The sequence below is a fragment of the Thunnus maccoyii genome, chromosome 12 (genome assembly GCF_910596095.1).
Source record: "Thunnus maccoyii chromosome 12, fThuMac1.1, whole genome shotgun sequence".
NCBI classification, from domain to species: Eukaryota; Metazoa; Chordata; class Actinopteri; order Scombriformes; family Scombridae; genus Thunnus; species Thunnus maccoyii.
Window position 1 is genome coordinate 6,217,952 of NC_056544.1, and position 16,288 is coordinate 6,234,239.

The 16,288-nt window shown below is 39.6% G+C and overlaps 1 protein-coding gene across 1 annotated transcript; it reads right to left on the reverse strand.

Moving 5' to 3' along the window:
* Positions 1-1,565: 1,565 nt before the first annotated feature.
* LOC121909159 (serine/threonine-protein kinase pim-2-like) lies at positions 1,566-7,365 on the reverse strand. The gene is made up of 11 exons (XM_042429586.1): positions 7,191-7,365; positions 5,644-6,174; positions 5,321-5,415; positions 5,180-5,227; positions 4,684-4,905; positions 4,073-4,253; positions 3,772-3,945; positions 3,238-3,646; positions 3,019-3,128; positions 2,689-2,768; positions 1,566-2,577 (listed from the first exon to the last, which is right to left on the reverse strand). Exons 1-8 carry the CDS (start codon positions 7,258-7,260, stop codon positions 3,555-3,557), a joined length of 1,413 nt encoding a protein of 470 aa, XP_042285520.1. The 5' UTR covers positions 7,261-7,365; the 3' UTR covers positions 1,566-2,577; positions 2,689-2,768; positions 3,019-3,128; positions 3,238-3,554.
* Between the last annotated feature and the right edge of the window lie 8,923 nt (positions 7,366-16,288).

Genomic DNA, 16,288 nt, shown 5'->3' on the forward strand with positions numbered 1-16,288 from the left:
TAATTTCTAGTAGTGTCAACATTAACGTTTTGGTAGGTAAATTTGAAGAAGATATGTGAAAACAAAGAAATAGAATGGTTTTGGGTCACATCAGCTTTTGAGTCTATTCACCTTAGCAGGAGTAGTTATATTAACATTTAAAAATGAGGAAATATAGCAGCAAAAGTATGTGTAGTTCACTTAATTCTTTAACATACATGAGCATGACTAAAGCAGTTGTTTCAATGCAATATTTTGTCTTTGAAGATTATTGTTAATTAAATATTAATTAAAAATTAATATATACATTAAATAACTAAAAATTAAATGTTGTGTATGCTATATATTCCCACTTAACATGGCATAGAAAATTATTAAAATACAAATTATTCCATCATTTATTTGAAAATATTGTGTTAAACTGACAGAAATCTCTGGTCAGACTTGGGTCAGTGACACATTTATATTGTGTCAGGTGTACTCATAACTTTCATGTTACTGTACTGGAAAGTTTTGTGTGCAAGTCATTTCCAAAAAACTTTTGAGTTGAGTGAGCAAAGTGGGATTTTGCTGAAAAAATAAATATTTTAGTTTAATTTGACATGAAAGTTACAAGATATAAATGTTGTTTGCAAATAAAATGACTGAGATGTGACACATTTTATTTGTGTTACGTAAAAAAGAAAATAATCATTCAGTAAGCTGTTATATAAGATATATATTCCCTGTTAAAATTACATAAAAATTCAAACTCTACAAACACAAATGATTTCATGCATGATTAAAAAAGTTGTTGAACTGACAGAAATTTCCAGTCAGATGAGGGTCATGTGACACATTTAATTTCTGTCAGGAGAACTTTCATGTTACTGTACTGGCCTAAACTACAAGTTTTGTGTGCAAGCCCCCATAAACTTTTAAGTACAGTGAGCAAACTGGGGTTTACAGTGTATAATTTCTCTCTCTGTGTATGTGTGTTTGCACATAACTTGACCCTTTGAGTTATTCTTGGCTGTGTGTTTACTGCTATGTGATACGTGAGACCAAACTAATAAACAAACAATATCCAATCAGGCCCAGCTGTGAAATTGTATTTAAAAAAGCCTTTTCCCTTGTCAGTAATGGATGATTGAATGACATGTGACAGACAGGGATGGATTTATTGTGTGTGTGTGTGTGTGTGTGTGTGTGTGTGTGTGTGTGTGTGTGTGTGTGTGTGTGTGTGTGTGTGTGTGTGTGTGTGTGTGGCTCTGACACCTTGAACTTTTCATATTATCAGTCATTAGTGAGAGTGCAGTTCAGCCAATTTATATGTGATTTCTGACTAACTCTTAAAATAGCCAACAAAAAACAGACTACAGGATGTGACAAGATAATTAAGAGTGCCTGTAATTCTGGTGCATCATGTCATTTCATGACATTATGACAAGTTCAGCATCTACTGTATGTACACAATTATTATATTCACTAAATTAAAGACTGTTAAACATAATGTATGATATTTTATTAATGTTTTCTCTGTCCACACTGGAGCTCTGCTTAAATTATCTATCAATTTAAACCTTAAAGAAAATCATCTTGTGTACCTTGTGTAATGTCCATAAGGTATACATCTAGTCAGATTGTACAAATACATTGATGTCAGGAGCTCTGTATTAATTTATACATACTGTATTATACATTTGAGGCAGTTAAATGTAGGCTGAAAGATTACTTGTCTCTGTCTGTCTTTGCCAGTCATAAAGCCTGGAGTAGCTCTTTCAGAACTTTTATATCAGCTCTAAGGTTTTTATATTTTGGAAATGTATCTGTTTTAACATTTAAATAACAGTAGTTCATCATTAAAATACTCATCTGAAGGTTTCCACTATTGAACTTACTTTATTTTTTCTTTGGACTTTGCTTTCATGTAAAGTTTTTATTTTCAGATGTTCTTTCAGTTGGATTTCTCAGATGATCATTTACTGTCATCATACCTATTATGCTGGTGAAATCATAGCTGCTTACATTTTTTGCTGAGGTTTTAAACAGACAGCTTCCAGCTGATTCTTTAAGAAATAAAGAAGTGTGAAATGTTTCATCACAAGATGTGCTTAACCGTAAGTGGTCACAATGTACTTCTGTTTCTACATGAGTAAAATAAACCAGATATATCATAGCTTTAAACATGTTTGACAGAAAAAAATAGCCTGACTTATGCTTAGTACATTTCTTTTTCTGTTCTCAAGAAATGTCTCGTAAACACGCTCACAGTGCTCTAACACAGCCTTACTTAAAATTCACACCACCATGTCAACTGAAGGTCAATTTATTTGTAGATCGAACATCAGCTTTAGTTCTTGACCCAGTCCAAGCTCTCTAAGAGGACGAGGAAAAACTTCCCAAAATCCCGAGCCTATATGGAAATTGGAGAGATTCCCTCTGCACGGAAGGCTGGGTGGCTTCATGATCCATTTTTGTTGCTGTGTTTTTTCCAGTTTCCTCCCTGGTATTAATGTTCCATTTCTGAGGATGCAGCAGGGCACACAGCAGACAGTGATGGAGGTCAGGTGGGCTCCAGCGCATCTCAGCAGAGAGAGAAATAGTGACAGCAGGATCCTATGCAGAGAACAGACATCACAGAGTATTGTTCAATGCTGTTTCCTGCAATGTGGAGATTGTGTGGTGCTTTCCTGACTGTGACAATGTGGGGCGGTGGGAGGAACAAACCTGAAGGCCTCGATGTCCCAGTGAAAGACACCCTTGGCGTGCATGTCAATGGCTGCATCCACCAGCTGCCTCAGGATCATCTGAGATAGAGAGACACAGACATACAGTAGCTGAGAGGGACTGTAAGGCAGTACTTTCTCCAGATTCCCATAATGTCTAAAATAACATTATAGGGGCAAAAATTTACAGAACAGTTCCTCAAACTTAAAATACTGCTGAACTATCAGTCTCAGTTGTATTTCAGAAGAACTGGATTGAGATTGACTAACATTAGCATGTTCCTGGCTTGCTATCATGTCAGCTGTTATCTTGCCAACTACAGTAGTTTACCAGTCTAGAAGGGATATCGTGGCAGATTATCCAACTGATTCTGGTGGACATGCAGTCTTGAGCATAACGGCCAACTTGAGAATGACGTCAAACAGCCTCCCATTGCAAACCTAAAGAATACAAATGTATACATGTTGAGTGGTAAATGAGGTTCAATTGAGGTAATCCAGGCAGTATTTGGTTACCTATAAAAAGTATTTGCAAATGCAAATTGATTACATATTTTTTGTTGTTGCTGTGTTTTTTCCAGTTTCCTCCCTGGTGTTAATGTTCCATTTCTGAGGATGCAGCAGGACACACAGCAGACAGTGATGGAGGTCAGGTGGGCTCCAGCGCATCTCAGCAGGAGGAGAAACAGTGACAGCAGGATCCCATGCAAAGAACAGACATCACAGAGTATTATTCAATGCTAACTGTTTCCTGCAATGTGGATATGTGTGTGGTGCTGTCCTGACTGTGACAATATGAGGTGGTGGGAGGAACCAACCTGAAGGCCTTTTATTGAAGAGGAGGGCTTAGATGGGTGGAGGGCTGGATTATGTGAGGGCAAGGAAGGACTGTAGCTCCTGCAGAGTGGCACGCTCCATTGGGTTTCTGGCCAGACACATGTCCAACAACATCTTGCAGTCTAAAAAGTAAGAGCAAAAGCAGGAGATCAAGGTTTAAGGGGGCAGCTACAGTACTCTGTGAGGGGAAAAAAAACATATTTGCTTTCCAGAGGAAGATACTGTCTGGTATGAAACTGTGTCTTACCTTGGGACAGCTCACTGTCGATTTTAATGTGGTGGTGGATGAAGCCTGATGTTGAAAAATACTCTCTATCATTCAGCAACGAATAGAAGAGTGCGCCCAGCTGCCAAACCGTGGTGGGACGAGCCCAGTATGTGCGGCAATCAAACCACTCTGGAGGGGAGTATGCAGGGGTACCTAGAACACACAGCAACAGAGAAATGGAGGAAGACAAAGACAGAAAGTGAGAGAGAATGAGAAGGGGGCTAAGCTTTCTTTATACATGAAAGTTATTATTCTAAAAATTGGCTAATGGATGTCATACCACAGAAGGAATGGAAAGATGTCTTTGTTGAGAAGCTGCCACAGCCAAAATCAATCACCCGGAGTCTTGGGGCACCAGTTGAAGAGCGCTGAATCAGGGTGTTTTCTAACTTGATGTCCCGGTGAAAGACACCCTTGGCGTGCATGTCAATGGCAGCATCCACCAGCTGCCTCAGGATCATCTGAGATAGAGAGACATAGACATACAGTAGTTGAGAGGGACTGTAAGGCAGTATTTTCTCCAGAATCTTGGCATGGTGGAAAAATGTCTAAAATAACATTTTGGGGCAAGAATTTACAGAACACTTCCGCAAACTTTAAACACTGCTGAACTGTCAGTCTCAGTTGTCTCTCTAGCATGTTCCTGGCTGGCTATCACACCAAATGTGATAAATGTAACTTTTCAGTTGTGGTTTGAACCAAATCAAACAAGCTTTAGACTGCAGCCTAAAACACACTGAAAAAGTCAAATGAAATTCAATCAAGTGTTGACCTTGGTTGCAGTTTTAGCCAGAGTGACCCTCTCATCAAGTAAGCTCTGCTCTAAAGGATGCCAAGAACTGCCTTTCTACACACACATACACAGAAGCATCCTCCATATAGCCTCAGTACCTTAGCCTCATGTTCCGGCAGGGAGCCTCTGTTGATTTGGACGTACTTGTGAAGGTCCAGGGAGTAGGCTGGTCTTTCCAAAACCAGGATTAACTCATGTTCAAGAGCATACCAGTCCAGAAGGGATATCGCGGCGGATTGTCCAACTGATCCTGGTAGACCTCCAGTCTTGAGCATGAGGGCCACCTCCAGAATGATGTAAAACATCTTCCCATTGCAAACCTCAAGAAAACAAATGTAGACATGTTGAGTGGTAAATGAGGTTCAATTGAGGTAATCAGGCAGCATTTGTTAACCTATAAAGTGTATTTGCAAATGCAAATTGATTACATATGAATGTCACTTTTAGGAGAAAGGATTAAAATATAAGCAGCTGCAGAACTCATAGCTTGTCTGTTTTGCTCATTTACATTAGAGCAGTGAAAAAAAAGTTCAACATTCAGGGAAAAATTCTAGTATCAACAGTTTGTGTTTGACATTAGATAAAATCACTCACCACTCGTTCGCGCCTCACCATATCCCTGGGAACATGCTTGATAGCCACCTGCAAGACAGAAATACAAGTCCTTTGGTTGGCACTTTCTGAAGTTGTGGTGATGGTATAACGTGTGTATGAACATGTGTTTGTAAGACTTACTGGTAAAGAGTCTTCTTTACGGAAGCCAGCATACACTGAACCGAAGCCTCCCGAACCGATCGGAGCTTGCTGGACATACTTGTTCTCAAATTCAGCTACACACAAACACACACAGGGAGATTTATTTTACTTCTTCTGACATTTTTACTTCCAACCCTTCTCCTAACCAATTCTGATTTTAGTATGAACCATAACCCTGAATACAAAGGCCAGACTAAAAGTAATCTCTTGTAGAAGGTGCAGGCAGAGTGTCTTCACTTAGCTTACACAGCAGTAGCAGCACACAAACTAATCTTTCTCTAACTTTCTTTCTATCAACCCACCTCTACTAGTGCTTCCTGAGGAGGCCATCTCAAAGACTTTCTGCTCTTCCAGGGAGGCGTTGTTAAAGATATGGCTGATGATCACTTTCTCACTGGATCCACTAGAGCTGGATCCAGTAGAGCTAGAGCTGGATCCAGTAGAGCTAGAGCTCGATCTTGTAGAACTGGATCCAGTAGTGCTGGATCCAGTAGAGATGGATACATCAGCACTGGATTCAGTGGGGCTGGACACAGTGATGCTGGTGCTGTCGCTACACCTCATCCTTTTTGCTGATGTCCCTGCGTCGACACTGGCCTCTCTCTTGCCCCACTGTTTCATGAAATTCTCCACTGATCCTTCACTAGGCCTTGCTTTTTTCCTGGGCATCTTTCCATCATCACTAGCCCTCCTCTTCCTCACATTAACACCCTCCTGCACCTTGTTGCAGGGTTCAGTGGAGCAGGTGATGTTGCAAACCTTGATCTTTTTCATGGGTGCAACATCACTGTCCTCCCTTTTTCTCTTCCTCACATTGAAATCCATGTTGTTCTCTACAAATGAGAAAAACCCTGTGAACAACTTCCTGTACTGCACACGCTTCATATGCATGATGACCTGTCGGGGTTGTGCACTTTGACATAAGAAACATATAATGAACTTGGTGAATAATTATATCAGTACTGAACAAGAGATGATGACAATAAGGGGAAGAGCAAAGTAAATAAACAAATACAAGACTTCAACCCCTCTCAGATGTGCACCTTGTAAGTTAATGTGTGGGCAAGTTTAACTGTCAGTCTCATGTTTGAATAAGCCCCTGAGTCACTTTTCCATCAAAGTCTAGATCAGACTTAACATTATTTTTTAACACATTCAACACATCTTGTCAGAATTGAATGCCGTCACATAAATGTAAAAACTGCAGCAGCATAAAGTGAGAGGTATTGATATTATTTTTTTTGACAAATTTAATAAAATGTATTTATTAAACCAAAAAATTCTGTGCATTTTAAGTTAGCCAACCATGCCAACCAAAATGTGTTTTCAAAGACTTTTTTCCCTCCTTCGTGTATAAAAGGCAGGAAACTTAAGACATAATCATCAGACCATCAGTCATCTTAAACATAGTTTGGTTGGTGAGATGATGATAATGGTGGATGAGAAAATAAGTTACAATAGGAGTTCTACTGGTGGTTTGATTAGACTAGTGAGAAGCAGGGACTGTGTATCTCTGTAAGATAAGTTTTAAAACCCATCTCTTTATATCATTATTTTCTGAACAGCAGTGTGTTATAAACCCTCCACTAAAGCTGGACCTAAATGTTGGACCGTTACCTGACAGAATTGCCTTGTTTGAACCAAAAGTTTTTATTTTATAGTTATATCATTATATTCAGGTCAGCAACTTTTTCTATCAAGTTACAGCACAGATGTACATTACAAATAAGTTTTCAGCATTTAAATAAAACTCTCACCAACAGGACTCTTATGTACAACTCCAGGCACTAAATCAGAAATGATACCCACACCTGATAAATCATATGGATTGCCACAACTTCACACTTACCTCGATCTTTTGTCATGAACTTTTGTGTAGACGTAGAAGACATGACGTAACTGTTTCGAACGAGATTCATTTGACGATACAAGCACCTGCAGATAACTGAAGAGTGTGCACTGATCAGAGTGTGAAAAACAGTAACATACTAACTGCATTTGGAATGGAATGATGCCATGACTGTGACATCATAATGCTGAAGAATCCGAAGTAACAAAGTCAAAGAGCAGGCAAAATTCCATATTTTTATTTGAGTTAAGGTGCCTAATTTCATCCTGTGTGGAGTGTGTTTCCCCCTACCACAGTAACTACAGTCCCACTTTACCACTGGTCTTCATATTTGGAATAAAGTCTCATCTGGAGAGACATTTAGTGTATCTCTGCTTTTGTGCAGCGTGGACGTGCAATGTGTGGACGTTGCTGTTGCATATACCACTGACCCCCATGTTGTATTTAGTCTTTATTTTTGGGGCATTCTGGCAGAATGGAGGCCTTTAAGGTTCATCTTTGTGTACTATACAAAAAGCAACTTCTCTACCTCACCCAAATGTAACATCTTTTTGCAGTATTCCAGCTTTTTTCAAATTTCTGAGTTATGCACATGAAACCATGCAAACAGAAACATACCTGCTTTCTTACTGTATTGTTCTAATAAAAGCCAGGTATTTCAGTGACCTGCTGATCTTAACCCCAGACAGTGAAGTCAGTAACAGTATATATATATCTAACTGAGATAATAGATTTTAATCAGGAAGAAATACAAAATGAAAGGAATTCAAACATAAAAATGAATAATTTATTCAAAGGCTTCACTGTAATGAATCCAAATTATATTCGAATATCAACATTTTAATTAACTTAATAGTTTTAATAATTATTACACTGTTACATTTTAAATGGTTTAAAATGAAAACTTCCACTTTTTTTCACCAATTTTAACTTTCTCTGTGTATGTGTGTTTGCACATAACTTGACCCTTCTATTTATTCTTGGCTGTGTGTTTACAGTCATGTGATACGTGAGACCAAACTAATAAACAAACAATATCAAATCAGGCCCAACTGTGAAATTGTGTTTAAATAGGGTCCTTTCCTCTTGTCAGTAATGGATGAATGAATGAAATGTGACAGACAGGGATGGATTTATTGTGTGTGTTGGTGTATGTGTGTGCACATGGATGGACACAGTGGCTTACGATCACATTACTGTACGTGTGTGAGTGTACACATATCAGTACATGTGTGTCTGTGAATTTTGTATCTGTTTCATATATTGATGTCACATCTATATACAGTATATACTCACCAGCCACTTTATTAGATATACTTTGCTAGTAGTGGGTTGGACCCCCTTTTGCCTTCAGAACTGCCTTAATTCTTTGTGGCATAGATTCAACAAGGTGCTGGAAAAGTTCCTCAGAGATTTTGGTCCATATTGACATGATAACATCATGCAGCTGCTGCAGATTTGTCGGCTGCACATCCATGATATGACTCTCCTGTTTCACCACATCCAAATGTGCTCTATTGCATTGAAATTTGGTGACTGTTGAGTACAGTGAACTCATGTTCAAGAAACCAGTTTGAGATCATTTGAGCTTTGTGACATGGCATGTCATCCTGCTGGAAGTAGATGTTAGAAGACAGCCACACTGTGGTCATAAAGGGTTGGACATGGTCAGCAGCACTACTCAGGTAGGCTGTGGTGTTTAAATGATGCTCAGCTGGCAGTAAGGGGCCTCAAGTGTCCCAAGAAAATATCCCCCACATTATTACACCACCACCAGCAGCCTGACCTGTTGATACAAGGCAGGATGGATCCATGCTTTCATGTTGTTTACGGCAAATTCTAACCCTACCATCTGAATGTCAAAGCAGAAATCAAGACTTATCAAACCAGGCAACATTTTTCCAATCTTCTATTGTACAATTTTGGTGAGCCCGTGTGAATTGTACCCTCAGTTACCTGTTCTTAGCTGACAGGAGTGGCACCCGGTGTGGTCTTCTGCAGCTGTAGCCCATCAGCTTCGAGGTTCCACATGTTGTGCGTTCAGAGATGTTCTTCTGCATACCTCGGTTTTAACGAGTGGTTATTTGAGTCACTGTTGCCTCTCTGTTGTCTGGCACCAACAACCATGCCATGTTCAAAGTTCATTTAAATCACCTTTCCTCCCCGTTCTGATGCTTGGTTCAAACCTCAGCAGATCATCTTGTCATGTTTACATGCCTAAATGCATTTAGTTGCTGCCAGGTGATTGGCTGATTAGATATTTGCTTGTAAGTGTACATATAGTAAACAGTATCTTTCAATCACCAAGTCAGAGAGGATAGTTACACAGCAGCTTCACGGTCATCTATGTGGATTTTATGTCAACGTTGAAATATTCCCAGTAATGAAAAAAATCTAAATTTTTCAAACACATTTTAGCTAAAATTTAGGTTATATTCTATTTTTTACACGTTCAGAGTCAAACTGCTTTTGAACTAACTCATTAAGTAGTATTCCTGCAAACGCTTCATTGTAAACCTGCAATGACACCAGCCAGCTGACACCCCTGTAGCACTCTGTGCTGTGAAAAAATTTGCATACATATTCATAAGGGGTGCAATGTAATGTCATACTTGTGACTACTCAATTTACACTGACATTTGCCAGGCTTCTGTCAGTTCAGTAGCTAGCTAGCTGACAACCTCAAATTTGCAAGTATTCAGATTCAAGTCCTAAAAATCAACCATGTTAGAAAGATCAGAAACAGTTATCTCTACCAACTGCAGAGAAACTAGCATTTGGTCTGCCTATCATGTGGGTTTATTTATTTAAAAAAGTATATCTCACTGTTTCTACAAGCACATGATTGCAGTACCTCAGGGAAATCTTTAATAGAATACAGTATCCATTTACAAGTTGAGAGCTATGCTGTATTGATTTTTTAGCCCACGCAAATACTTTTATTTAGAGATTAGCAAAACACAGAATCTCTGACACACAAACACATGCACACACACATACACCTTGTTGGCGATGATCAGCTACTTCTGGTGTTTATCATTCCTTCCATCCATTTTCTAATCCCTCTACATTATTAAGTGTGTGGGTGATGAAAAATGGGTGCATATATCCATGTTCATATGGAAAATTTATGGTGTTTATAGGTTCAAGTGCTTCTGTGTGCATTTGCTCAATTGGCGTATATTAAGCAGATGTGTGTGTGTGTGTTTGTGTGTGTGTTTTCACATACTGTTGTTGTAGATATTAGAATGAAATGAAGTGTGAAATAAGCTCCTCTGTCTCTCTGGAGTGCAGTTGTGGGAAATCCCTCCTCAACATATCACACATGTTTACCATCTATCCCTCCAGCTCTATACCCTCCCACGTTGCCCATTAGGCCTCCGCCAAAGCTTACATTTGATAGTGGTAAAGTGGGCACACCATGTGATGGATATACTGCTGATGAATTGGCACACTGAGGAGAAGATGGGAATATTAAAGGCTACATAAACCCTCTTGTTTTACTGTAACACTTATCTGCTGATGAGGCCTTATGTACAAATGACAAGGATAAGGCAGCCCTAAAGATAGAATAAGATAAGATTATAAGAAGTACTTTAATTGAACCCCTGTAGGGGAAATTCACTTTGACACAAGGGAATGTACATCAAAGAAAGAAATTTCCATGAACACCTACACATCAAAAAATTAAGTTAAAATAATTAAATAGAATTAGATAAAATATGAATAATAGATACAATAAAGCGGATGTGTGTATATACATGTGCAATATCTGTGGTGGTGACAGATTATACAAGCAAGAACATGCAGTAGAACTCACTGAAGAAGAAATGAGCTCTGTTTACACACATAAAGTGTATGTAACCCCCCCAAAAAAGAGGTGGAAACATTTTAATTGCCTCATGTATTGGTAGGAATACTCATGTTGGTAAAGAAAGCTGTGTGGATGTGGGATACCTGAACTAATAACTTACTAATAATACACCCTGGTCCCGCTTCAGTAATCGGTAATTAACAGCATCTTAACATTCTTGTAGCAGCTTAACGGCCAAATAGCCACAGATAATTGGCTGCTGAATACATTAGAAGGAGTAGATTTACAACGGCAGGCAGACGACGACAAATGAAAGGATAATTCTGACTTAGCACCTCACCTTCTGTAAAGAACTCAACAGCTTCTTCCCATGAGCTCTCACTGTTGTCAACATCAACATCATTTCTGAAAATTACTGGGAAAATGACGGGGTTGTGTTATATACCAGGACTTGACATTAAAGTATTCACAACATCAGGAGTAGAGAGAGTAATGTTGTAACAACAAGTCCTACAGAGAACGTTGTGTTATGGGTTGTTTGTAACCTTAATGTTGCTAGGCTAAAGTGAGTTACTTCAAGTCCGTTTATAGTGTCTTTTACAGTTAGTCAGCACTTAAAGTCTTTATTTAGCCCACTCGTGGAATATGTTTTCATTCCAAGTAGAAAATTTCTGATGAGAGAAAACAAGTAGAAAAAGTCTCCTGAAGTCTTTGCTGCAGAAACATCTTTAATTGCCAGAGAAAATTACTCTGACCTCTTCCACAAGCTTGAAAAGAGTGTGAGTGTATGTAACTGATGCTACACAAATGTGGGATACATTCTGCTTTAATGGAAGGATTTTGTGTTTCACTTTTACATGAGAAAAGTCTTCAAGGATGACGACAGATCCTCGAAGTATCCTTGGACTATAGCACCTTAGGAAATCTTTCCCAACATGACTAGTCAACAAGTGTTTAGTATCTTAAAATGTCTTTTTCCAAAAACAGCTGTTGGAAATGGTCACTGTTGTAAATTATTGTCAGTACAAGGATTTTGCATACTGTGTTGTATATTGGTAATGGCTACAAAAATCACATTTGTGAAAAGAAATTTTATATACAGCTACACTCCATATCATGCGCAGCAGTATTTATCAGCTCAGATTGTTTTCATTAAGGAGATTGCTCTTGCAGATTTCAGAAATGTGAGAGTTAAGATTAATCAGCATCTTGTGTTTTATAATAACTGAAACTATCTGTCAATCTTAGTGCTTTGTTTACAACAGTTACTGAGGTCAACAACCTTTTAACAGCTTAAGAAAACATGTTAATAGAGTTGTTGTGTAGTGCTAGTGCCTGTATTAAAAGCTCTGTAAGTACTTTTAGAGCAAGTTTCAATCTTGTGCTTTGACTTTTGTTTGTTAGGATGTCCTTTAGTTCACATTTGGATAACAGATTGTGCCTTTGAAAGTATTTATAGAACAGTAATTCATCTAGATACAGGTGGAAGTCAGACCTTACCAGTTTTTCTGCCTCCTGCTTTGAATGTGTTCATATCTCTCCATCACCTGACGCCTGGGCTGCTTCTATGCGTTTCTCTTCCCTCCTTAAACTTTTTCTTTTAAACTTGAATCAGTTATTTTGTTTCTCCTTGTTTTTCTTTCAACACCATTACATCCTGCAATTCTTACTCATTTCTGTCTCTTTTCTTGTAATTCCTTCAATCACTCTGGAAAAGACTTCCTTTTAAAAATCTGAGTGAGCATGAAGCAGAACTTTAACTTGTATTGTGTTAATTACAGTAATTGTGGACAAACAACACACAGGGTGAATACATAAGCAGTCAAGTTATCCAAACCATTAAACTACATTAACATCAGGCAGCACCAGATAAACTGGATGCTTAAAACACCAAGTCAATTTAGTCAATTCAAAAAACTCCACTATAGAGCTTTTCTAGCTACTCACTTTGTTGTCTTTTGTCTGACATTATTATTTAATGCTGCACATGTCAGTTAATGTCATATATGATCCTCTGAACTCTGAGCTAGCTTCAGCATGGAGGTTGTTTGTTTAAGTGTTGTTTTAGTGGTGGTTTGTTGGTCAATATGTGTTAACAGTAACAGCTATCTCTGTGACTCATACAAGGATACAGTGCTCAAACAGAAAACAAAAAAAGCGTTCCTAGAATCTACAACAGAAACTGCAGTAAGCAGCCTGTCTGAGCTGGCAGCTGTAAAGTGATGGAAAGTCTGCGTAAAAAGTCAGGTTGGACTGCATATTTCAGAACTTGAGAGGTGGGTAAATGGCATTCATGTGCATTTAGCCTCCACCACAGCCCTGGCTGACATGTTAGAAAACAGCTACTTATTCACACACCCAGCAGTTAAGGAGCAACATTATGATGAATTTGGATTTGTGTCCAATATTCACTCTCTTTTAGCTCTGTTTTTAGTCTTTCTCAACTCCTGAGGGAAATATCTGACTCTTTAGTTATGTATGAAGGCTGTTTGGTGCTGACCAGGTAGTATACAGTGGGTTTTTAGAGCCTTTCATTGAAATCAGCTGCTGGACAATGAACCAAAAGTTGCTTAAGTGTTTTATTACCTTCATTGTGAGTTGTTTAAAAGAGTACTGAACACTGAGTACAGCTGAAATTAGAGAGAAACCACAAAATGTTACAGCATTTTCTTAAAATTGGAGAGGAAACTGACTGTCCATTGTATGTCTCAAATTTTACTCTGGCACTGAATGATTAGTGTCTTAACTGATTCTGCTTCTGGACTATAATCCACAGGTGTTGTTTTATTTGGCACTTAACACAAACAGTTTCTTTTTATGGTGCCATATCTACACTGTAAAGAGAACGATGTGTTTAATAGGCCTTCCACAAAATTTCAATTGTACAGATAACAGCATTGTCGTTTCAACAGAGAATGGAAAAGAAATTTCAAATCAAAACTGAAAGAAAGCACCAATAACAACTTTGGGGTAGATGCACAATAAAAGGACATCAGAATACGGCACAGACATGTAGCCACTTACACCCAGACTGCAATTTCAAGCCTGTACGTTGTAATGTGCAATGGATTACATTTTTTTAATCCCCAATGCTGCCCCCGAGGGCCGGTCTTCTAACCCAACAGTGGATCTCCATTAGTTGAAACCTCCAGAGGAACGTCGTGGCCTCACCTTGCCCCAAGGCTCTGCTCCAGTTTTCATTTATTGGCAGAGGCCAGACAAAGACACTTGTCAGCATCCACATCCACCCAAGCGCGCACACACACAAACACACACACACACACACACACAGCCTTACAAGTGGGTGCGTGGTAGTATATGTTTATATGTTTTTTAAAAAAAATCCTGAAACAAAAAAGCACTGCCTGTCTCTTCTTAATCTCAATAATAATAATATCCAGTGCTGCAGGGAAAATACTACCTGCCAAAGATCCCACGCCTGGCATGTTTCTGCTCAGGCAACTGCAACACTAAAGAATTAGGATGCATGCTAATGAACGCTGTGTACAGATGGGAGGTGAGGGCTGCAAATTATTAATTTCCACTCTGATGCACAATAGCTAAAGTCTGCCACTGATAAATTTATCAACATCAGACCCAACAAATTTTAAATCCCGGTGACTCACACTTTTTTCTCCCATGTCTTTGTTTCCCTTTCTCTTGTTGGATTCTCTCCCCTCCTCTCCTCCTCCTCCTCCTCCTCCTCCTCCTCCTCTCCAGCTGTTAAACCAATTAAATGCTCACAGAGGGTAGACTGCCCACTCTCCTGTTGGGAAAAATACATGCAATAAAAGCCCTCTCTGAGCAGAGCCATTGTGTGATGGCAATGCCGCCATCTTTAATTATGGCCTACGCCCCCACCCTTCTCATCGCTGAATAGAAGTGGGCTGTAGGTACAGACAGCCACTGGCGCTGGATCAGGTTTTGGTGTTTTGTGTTGAGCGAGTGGCTAAAAAGAGGTGAGCGGGTGGGTGGGTGCTGATCCTGGACCAGCTCAGGGGTTCAGGTAGCCTCTCAGAGTGGCTCAAATAGCTGATCTCAGGTTGGAAACTTGGATATTAAGAGTGGCTTAGAGAAAGAGAAAATGTTGAAAAAGGGTCAGAGAGAAGAAGGGGAAGAAAGTATAGAAGTATAATATGTAGGTATGTACTTACACTAATATTTTTTCCTTGCATTGTGTTAAACTATGCGAATCATGTGCAGTATTCTCTAGTTAGTTTAATTTTCCACACACTACCCAAATTCACTTTAAATTTCTACCAATTAAACTGAATCCAAAAAGAGAAGATTTAAAGGAGGGAGGGGGGGGGGGGGGGGGACAGAGAGAAAGGATGTAAGGGATTGAGAGAGGAGAGACAAGGTTGTTAACTGTCAGTTTTATGGCCAAGCGGGAAAAAAATAGTAAGAGCAAGAAAGGGCATCAGTAAAAGCTGGAGACAGAAAAGGCTCAGAAAAAAAGAGATTTGGTGGTGGTGATGGTGCGATGGGGGTCTAAAAGAGCGATAATATCAGAAAGAGAAAAGGAAATGGGGGCGTAGAGAGGCCCGCGTCCCTCCCAGTGCCCTGTGCCTTGAGGGGGGACCCGGGGCAGGTCAGGGGAATGTGGTGGGGGGGTGGGGGAAACAAAGCCAACTACTGTCCCCCAGAGAGAGGCCTTGTTCTGGGCCAGGGTGGTACAAGAAGTCAGCCGCTCCGTGTATGAATGGATGGATGGATGTCTGACTGGCTGTCTGGATGGATGGATACTGGTTCCCGGCTCACAGCCTGGCTGGCTTGCTTGCCCACAGAGCAAGCATGGAAGGGAACCGGGGCAGGTCTGGGGAATGTGAGGCATGATATGTGAACAAAGCCAGCTACTGTCCCCTGGAGAGAGGCCCTGTCCTGGGCTAAAGGGCACGAGGAGTCAGCCTCTCTGGACGGTTGGATAGATTGATTAATAGAGCTAGCTTGCTGGCTGATAAGAAAGCAGACTAAACCATGTACATGCTGGGGTCTTTTCAAGTAGCTAATTAAAACTTGCAGAATCTCATTCTTAAATTAATGAGTATCTTAAATGAATCTTTCATCTGCACAGAAGGATGGATGTGCTTAAACCAGATGCATCAGTGTGCACCATTGCCACAGTGACCCCTGTAAAACATAAAATGTCTCATCTCTGCGACATCCCTGCACCCAACTGTCCTTCATAAAATCAAGGGCAGGATAAATGCTGTTTTAGATTTTATTAGCTGCAGCTCATGTCAACTCGGAGAGTTAGCCAAACCACATGTGGCCAAAAATAAAT

Bases quoted from the DNA above. Each gene is read 5' to 3' on its own strand.
- LOC121909159 (XM_042429586.1), bottom strand. From the start codon at position 7,260: ATGAATCTCGTTCGAAACAGTTACGTCATGTCTTCTACGTCTACACAA. The intron at 5,228-5,320 runs GTAAGTCTTACA...TCTGTCTTGCAG, and splicing joins GTAAAGAAGACTCTTTACCA to GTGGCTATCAAGCATGTTCC. The intron at 4,254-4,683 runs GTACTGAGGCTA...TCTCTATCTCAG, and splicing joins TGCCGGAACATGAGGCTAAG to ATGATCCTGAGGCAGCTGGT.